Here is an 8,295-nt window from a genome sequence, read left to right on the forward strand (position 1 = left end):
AAGCATGAGCATGGCAGCTTCCAGGCAGGCATGGTACAGGAGGAGCTGAGAGTTCTACCTCTTCATCTGAAGGCTGCGAGCAGAAGACTGCCCCCGTGTGGTTAGGAGGAGAATCTCATTGTCCATGTCCACACTGACACACTCCCTCCAAAAAGCCCACACCTACTCCAAGAGGGCCACACTTTTTAGTTGTGGCGCTTCCTGGGCCAGGCGCTTCAAAATCATTACAGATAGAATAGTTATTTTTTCAAAGGTAATAATGTTAGTTTTTACTCTAGGAGTAACAAGCAATTGACATGGATCTAGTGGAGAAATGACCTTTAACCAGGGGTGTTGAGTTGCCAAACCTCTTTTTGTTTCAGGAATATTGTTTCTAAGTAGAAAACGTCTATGTTTTCAGCAGAGAATTTGGCTCAGTGTGTGTGCCACCGATTATCACATAAGGCCTGGAATTGACCCTTGTTTGTTTGTTCATGATGACAGCTTCTTAGATAAAATAATACCGTGTGACCTGCTGTAACTCAGACAGAATTACCATGACATTACTAAATACTCTATGAAGTTCCCATCAGTGATTCTAGCTAAAACATAAGTCTTTGAACCCTTAGTACAATGCAAAAAACATGTACTAATTTTCACATGTTTTAACACCGTTAACTTAAATATTGAAATGACTGAAGATTATAAAGCAATAGAAAATAAATTCATGAAAAGTGTCAGGAGAAATGAGAAAAGACAAACAGGTAAGTTATAAATCAAGGATCTTTGTTCTGAATTTCAAAGACAAAAAGTAAAACCTCAAGTGTCAGATCCAAAAACAAGACTTATTTATTTTTATTTATGTGTAAGTGTGATACACTGGGTGTCCATGTTCCACATATGCGCAGTGTCCATGAAAGGCATAAAAGGACATTGGGCCCTCTGAAATTGTAGTTATCAATAGTTGTTAGCTGCCAAGTGGGTTCTGGGAATAGAATTTATTTCCTGTGCACAAATAGAAACTGATCTTAGCTACTGAACTATTTCACAAGTTATTCCTATGAAGGCTGGATGAGGTATTCCAGTAGGAGGAAAAGGAGTCTGAGACAGACCCACTTCCTATGTTAGGAGTTTCACAAAAATACGAAGCTAAAAATCAATAACATTTTCCAGAAATCCCAGGTCAGACCAATGCTGGCTCTGTGATTGACTTCACTCTGTTAGCCCCTATAAGCCTTGCTTAGTTGATTTTATGGGCCTTGTTCTTTTGGTGTCCTTGACCACTCAGGTTCCTATAGTTTTTTTCTCCACCTCTTTCTCAGCGTTCCCCAAGCTCCATCTAATGTTTGGCTGTGTCCCTCTGCCTCTGCTATCAGCAGGTGCTGTAGAAAGACTGTGTGAATACAGAATATCATTAGGAATGTTTTCATTAGACTTTCTTTCTTTCTTTTTGCCAGTAGTGACTAGGTTTTTGTGATATCCAGCTTCCAATTTCTCTGCATCTAGGCAATGTCAAAAATGGGCTCCTTTTTTGTTGAGTGGGCCTCAAGATAAATCAGCCATTGGTTGCTCACATCCACAAGCTCTGGACCATCATTGCTGCAGCACAACTTGAAGAAAGGACAGGTTGTATTTGGAAGGTTTTGTGGCTGGATTGGTGGACCAGTTTCACCACTAGGAGCTTTTTTGGTTACAGAAGATTGTCAGAACACACTCTGAACCATCCATTGCTTGAAGTCCTAACTAGGGTCATACTTCTATATTCAAGGAAATTTCCATTGTACTAGGTTTCTACATCACTCCCCAAATACCTCCAATTCCATGTGTCTCTCTCCCATACTCTCTTTCTCTCTCTTTAGCCATCTTTCTTCTATATGGTTCCCCATGTTTCCCTGCAGACCTGTCTGTAGTTCAACTGCAAAATCTGTTCTATTTCCCTTTTACAGGAAGATCCATGTACCCCCTTAAGTCCCTTTTCTTATTTAGCTTCTTCAGGTCTGTGAATTGTAGTGTGATTATTCTTTACTTAACTGCTAATATCCACTCATAAGGGAATACATACCACACTTATTTTTCTGGGTTGGGATAGCCTTACTCAGGATGATTTTTTTCTCCTTCTATGAAGGCACAAGATACCCAAACTTGACCCAGTGAAAGGAGTGCTGAGAGGAAAGTTCATAGCAGGAAGCACCTTCATAGGGAATCTGGAGAGATTGCATACTAGCAACTTAATAGTACTCCTGAGCCCTTTAGATAAAAGATAGAAACACACCCAAAAGAAGTAGATGGCAGAAAATAACAAACTTCATGGTTGAACTCAATGAATTAGAAACAAAGAAAGTGACTGAAAGAATCAACAAATCCAAGAGCTGGTTCTTTGAGAAAATCATTAAGATAGAGAAGCCCTTAGCCAAAATAAGTAAAAGGCAGGACAATATCCAAATAAACAAAATCAGAAATGAAAAGGGAGATATAACAACAGACATGGAGAAAATCCAAAGAATCATTTGGTCTTATTTTAAAAGCCTGTACTCCACAACACTGGAAAATCTAAGTTAAATGGATGTTATTCCTGATAGACTCCATTTATCAAAGTTGAATGAGGATCAGGAAAATAAAGTAAAAAGTCCTATATCCACTAAAGAATTAGAAGCAATCTTCAAATATTTCCAGCAAAATAAAAGCCCAGAGCCAGATGGCTTTAAGCAGAACTAAATTGGTCTTTAAAGAAGAGCTAATGACAATACTCCTAACACTATCTCACAAAATAGAAATAGAAGCAACATTGCAAAACTCATTCAACAAGGCCATAGTCACCCTGATATCTAAACCACAGGAAGACTCAACTAAGAAATACAATTTCATGGACATAGTACTACTGGAAGATCCAGCAATACCACCCCTGAGCATATACCCAGAAGATGTTCCAACTGGTAATAAGGACACATGCTCCACTATGTTCATAACAACCTTACTTATAATACCCAGAAGCTGGAAAGAACCCAGATGTCCCTCAACCGAGGAATGGATATAGAAAATGTGGTACATTTACACAATGGAGTACCACTCAGCTATTAAGAACAATGAATTTATGAAATTCTTCGGCAAATGGATGGATCTGGAGTATATCATCCTGAGTCAGGTAACCCAATCACAAAAGAACACACATCATATATATTTACTGATAAGTGGATATTAGCCCAGAAACTTAGACTACCCCAACATAAAATTTGCAAAACACATGAAACTCAAGAAGAAGGAAGACCAACTTGTAGATATTTTGTTCCTTCTTAGAGTGGGGAACAAAATACCCATGGAAGGAGTTACAGAGACAAAGTTGGGAGCTGAGACTGAAGGCATAACAATCTAGAGACTGCCCCACCCAGAGATCAATCCCATAAACAATCACCAAACACAGACACTATTGCATATGCCAACAAGGTTTTGCTGACAGGACCCTGATATAGCTGTCTACTGTGAGGCTATGCCAGTGCCTGGCAAATACTGAAGTGGATGCTCACAGTCATCTATTGGATGGAACACAGAGTCTCCAATGAAGAATCTAGAGAAAGTACCCAAGGAGCAGACAGGGTCTGCAGCCCTATAGGAGGAACAACAATATGAACTAACTAGTACCTTCAGAGCTCGTGTCTCTAGCTGCATATGTATCAGAGGATGGCCTAGTCGACCATCAATAGTAGGAGCAGCCCTTGGTCTTTCAAAGATTCTATGCCCCAGTATAGGGGAATGCCAGGGCCAGGAAGTGGGAGTGTGTGGGTTGGGGAGCAGGGGGAGGGTGAGGGTATAGGGGCTTTCCAGAGAGGAAACTAGGAAAGGAATAGCATTTGAAATGTAAATGAAGAAAATATCTAATTTTAGAAAAAGAAATACAATTTCAGACCAATTTCTCTTATGAACGCAGATGCAAAAATACTCAAGAAAATACTCACAAATCAAGTCCAAGAACTCATCAAACACATTATCCAGCATGATCAAATAGGCTTCATCTTGGAGATGCAGTGATGGCTCGATATATATATACATTTATCAATGTAATCCCCATAGAAACAAACTGAAAGAAAAAATGCACAGGATTGTCTCATTCAATGGTGAGAATTTCTTTGACAAAATCGAACACCCCTTTATGTTAAAAGTTTTAGAGGATTCAGAAATACAAGGCACATATACCAAACAATAAAAGCAATATACAGAAAGCCAAGAATTAATAACAAATTTAATAGGGAGAAAATGAAAGCAATCACACTAAAATCAGGGAAAAGACCAGGCTGCCCACTCTCTTCCTTTCTATTCAATACAGAACTTGAGGTCCTAACGAGAGCAATAAGAGAACAGAAGGAAACCAATGGGATACAAATTGGAAAGGAAGTAGTCAAAGTATCACCATTCATAGGTTACATGATAATATATATATATGCAACCCTATAAATTATATATTAGAACTCCTACGGCTAATAAATAACTTCTGCAAAGTGGCTGGATAGAAAAGTATGTCAAAGAAATAAGTAGCTGTCCTTTATAAAACCAATAAGCAGGCTTATTTGTGAAGGCATGTTAGCAGCCGTGTTGAGTCCAGGAGAAACAGCCTTCTCTCAAGATGGTTTTCAGTGAAACAGACATCTTTATTAGGGGTGGAATGGTCTACATAATCCTCCGAGAGAGGGTAGGATTTTTTGGGATGAGTGTACATCATTGGCAGTGGCCAAGTTGCTGGGACTGCTTCATTTGCATGATTAGGAATTCCTGGTGCTAGCTGGACATATTCTTATAAGGAGATAGGAAGCTTACCCTGCATACTGGCCACTAGGCTACAGGGCTACATGGCTACCTCAGGGTGGCAGAGCTGGGGGATGGACTGGCTCTGTGTTTGAGTAGATGCAGTCCTAGAGCAAGGCAGGATCAGTCCTTCTCCTGCTGGTGTCAGGATAAGATTTTTCAGGGGTTGGACATGTTTTGACTTTACTGTTACTTTGTAATGACTTTCCCAGTCACATGGATTTCCAGCCCCACAATGAAGAACAGAGAGCAAGGACCCCTAGGATCCCTAAATATCATCAGTAAGGGAGAAATGGTGGGGAAACTTATAGCCAGAAATTCTATGACATCTCTCAACCAGAGCCGAGATTCCACAAAGGAAATGTGAAATAAAACACAAATACAATTTAGAATATATAAGCTCACAAATGTGACCACTAGCATCAGGATGGTGTAGGCTGCTCTGGTCTCAGCATGGCCTCTGTTGCTCTGATTGGGATTATGTATGTAGTGCATTCTCTGGTGGTGTCTGTTTAGGTGAATCACCATGGAGACACTGGTCCAGACCATGATGCCAATAAATATGATGTCATGGGAAAACGGCAAGACATTCATGTCTACATTGACCAGAGAGATAGAGCACATCATTTTGCCTTTAGAATCAGAGTCATTGTGTGATTTCTGTGGACCACTGACATTCATTGGGATGTAAGCATTATTTAAGACACTGAACAACCAACAACTGTAACAAGAGTATCTCACTACCTTGGGGGATATTTCTCTGATCATGACCCTAGCCCAGTTACCAGGAACAAGAGTGACAAACTGGTAGGTGCTGAGGACACAGGTGGAGCACATGTTTGTGCCTCGAGCCACCATGTGAAAGAAGTGTGCAAGTTTACATTTGAGGTCAGTTGGAGGCTTCCTTGGAACAAAATCAATCAGGTCATGTGAATATGTTGAGCGAAGGAGCATGAATGCATTGGCCAGAGCCAAGTTGATTACAATGACCTGTATGGGCCTCAGTCGGGAGTCAGTCAAGATTGGAGAGAAATTATGGACAAACAGAAGGATGTTGCCCACAGTCCCAACCACAACCTGGCAAAGCAAAAGGATCTGAAGAGCCAANTCTTCCATGGTTTTCAGGGTTTTATTCTGAGACACCATGGAGATGGTGTAAGTGGTATAAGGATCAGGTTGGACAGTGTTGTCTTCAAGAATCTTCTCAATTATCTGAGATTTTCATTTGATTTGGAGCCTTTTTTTTTTAAATCTGGCACTGCTTTGACAGACTGCAGGAGATTTTTCTGGAAAACAATGAATGGACATTGATCCAGAATATCAGCTTCACACTTAATTTCCTTTCCCTTCACTCATGATGTAAGTGGTGTGTGTGTGTGTGTGTGTGTGTGTGTGTGTGTGTGTAATGCAACTCTATCTCTGTTGGTCAACAGGATGACACACTTTTTAACACAGCATGGGCTGTGCATATGTATGCATTAATGTTTGTAGACAGGAGTGCATTTTTGCTTTATGAGAATTGACATCATCCCTCATGTCATAACAGTGTGTTAAGACATACAAATTTGTTGTTGAAGAGATGATTCTTGATCTAATGACCACTGCTCAGCTTCGTGGCACTTTATTCATGTATTTCCAGTCATGCACACAAGCAAAACAGTAACAGGCATAAAATAAAATAAGTATATCTTTAAAAAATTTGATCAAGTGTTGGAGAGACTTCTCTGTAGTTAAGAGCACTTCCAGATGACCTGTGTTCAATTTCTACCACTGTCATGGCTACTTATAACTGTGTGTAACTCCAGTTCCAGGGGATTTGGACATTACCACCATCACCATTAAATGCTTTGCCCACACAGATTTTTTGAATACTTGTTTTATAAAGCTCATGTTTCATCTGCAATTTACTTTATTTTTCCCTATAAGAAGAATAAACCTCCAACCAACAACTAAAAACCTGTTACCTAATGTATATATGTCACATTAAAGTACATTTTCAAATAAGTGCTAAGCCATGAAATAGACATGTCTTTAGACCAATGAAATCATTGACATAATTAGGTAAGTTAGGTAGAGAAAGTCAAAACCATTCTAATGACCAGTGTTGACTTTGGAAGACACCGTGGATTGTAGGAGGGAGAAGAGAACTTTAAGCAGAAATCTCAACTTACAGATTTCTCACCTGTTTAGGACCAGCAAAGATGGGGTTGCTCACAGAGATGTAGGCCAGCTCCTGAACAGCTACTGAAGAAATGTAGCTCTGAGTTCCTCTCCCTTTGAGGAACATCTTTGTGTATCCATTTCCTAAGACAGATTCAGAGAAGTGCCTTCCTCTCCCATAAAGTGCTGTGCGGATTGCTGGATGAAGCCAGATATCAGAGCTCATAAAGGGGCAGTGTCAGGTTCTGAAATCCCTCAGACAGTCCATTCCTTGTCATCTGTGGTGTTACTGAATATGACTGTATGGTATATTGGAAAACTTTTAATGAAAGAAAACACATTTATCCCAAAGGCAAATCACCATTTTCACTTTCTGATAATTATTGATGATGCCCAAGAGTTTGTTTTATCATAATGAGTCGTAGAGCCAAAGTTAGAAGTTTTTTTTTGTTTCCTTAGGGAGGATTTAAGTGGTAAAGTGGTATTGGCATCAGGTGTAGAAAGGTGCTCTTCAGGGGGAAATCAAGAGATATGTTAGGTTTATTTCCAGGGGTGTGCATGTACATCACATAATATGCTTTTTTAAAAAAAGTTATTTATTTATTATATATAAGTGCACTGTAGCTGACTTCAGACACCCCAGAAGAGGGCNTCAGATCTCATTATGGATGGTGGTGAACCACCATGTGGTTGCTGGGATTTGAACTCAGGACCTCTGGAAGAGCAGTCAGTGCTCTTAACCACTGAGCCATCTCTCCAGCCCCTTTACAGTATGGTTTCACCTTGCCATATCTGGCTGACATCAAGTCCTTCCAGACATACCATCGCCATGCAGGTTGGAATCTTGTATTTTCCCACAACTGAAGCCTATGTTCCCCACCATGACTTCTTGGGTTATTCCAAGGTTGATTTGTTTTGAGATAGGTCATGACTCATTTTCTGAGACCTCCATAGAAATTTATTATTATATTAGACTGTACCAGTTTTTATAGAAATTTACATGGAAAGAACCAATTCTGTATGTACACTCAAGAAAGTGGATTGAGGTATCAGTTATTAATATAGGCAATCACCCACTGCTGCCATATTCACTATAGCCATGATATAGAAACAGTTTAAATATCTATCAGATAATGAATGGGTAATGATCATGAGGTACATTTACACCATGGGTTAATGGTGTAATTCATCTGCTAAGCAAAATAATATTACCAAGTTTGTAGATAAATGGATCATTGAGAGGTAAACCTTCTTCATATGTTAATACACATACTTAGACAAATATTCGAGAAACTCGAAGCAATCCCACTAAATTCAGGGACTAGACAAGGCTGCCCACTTTCTTCCTACCTATTCAATATA

At 39.6% G+C, this 8,295-nt stretch overlaps 1 protein-coding gene across 1 annotated transcript; it reads right to left on the reverse strand.

Annotated features, from left to right (window-relative positions):
- Nucleotides 1-4,962: 4,962 nt before the first annotated feature.
- LOC110337012 (vomeronasal type-1 receptor 4-like) lies at nucleotides 4,963-5,919 on the reverse strand. The gene has a single exon (XM_021219758.1). It carries the CDS (start codon nucleotides 5,917-5,919, stop codon nucleotides 4,963-4,965), a length of 957 nt encoding a protein of 318 aa, XP_021075417.1.
- Nucleotides 5,920-8,295: the final 2,376 nt, after the last annotated feature.

This window comes from Mus pahari, chromosome 19 (genome assembly GCF_900095145.1).
Source record: "Mus pahari chromosome 19, PAHARI_EIJ_v1.1, whole genome shotgun sequence".
NCBI lineage: Eukaryota > Metazoa > Chordata > Mammalia > Rodentia > Muridae > Mus > Mus pahari.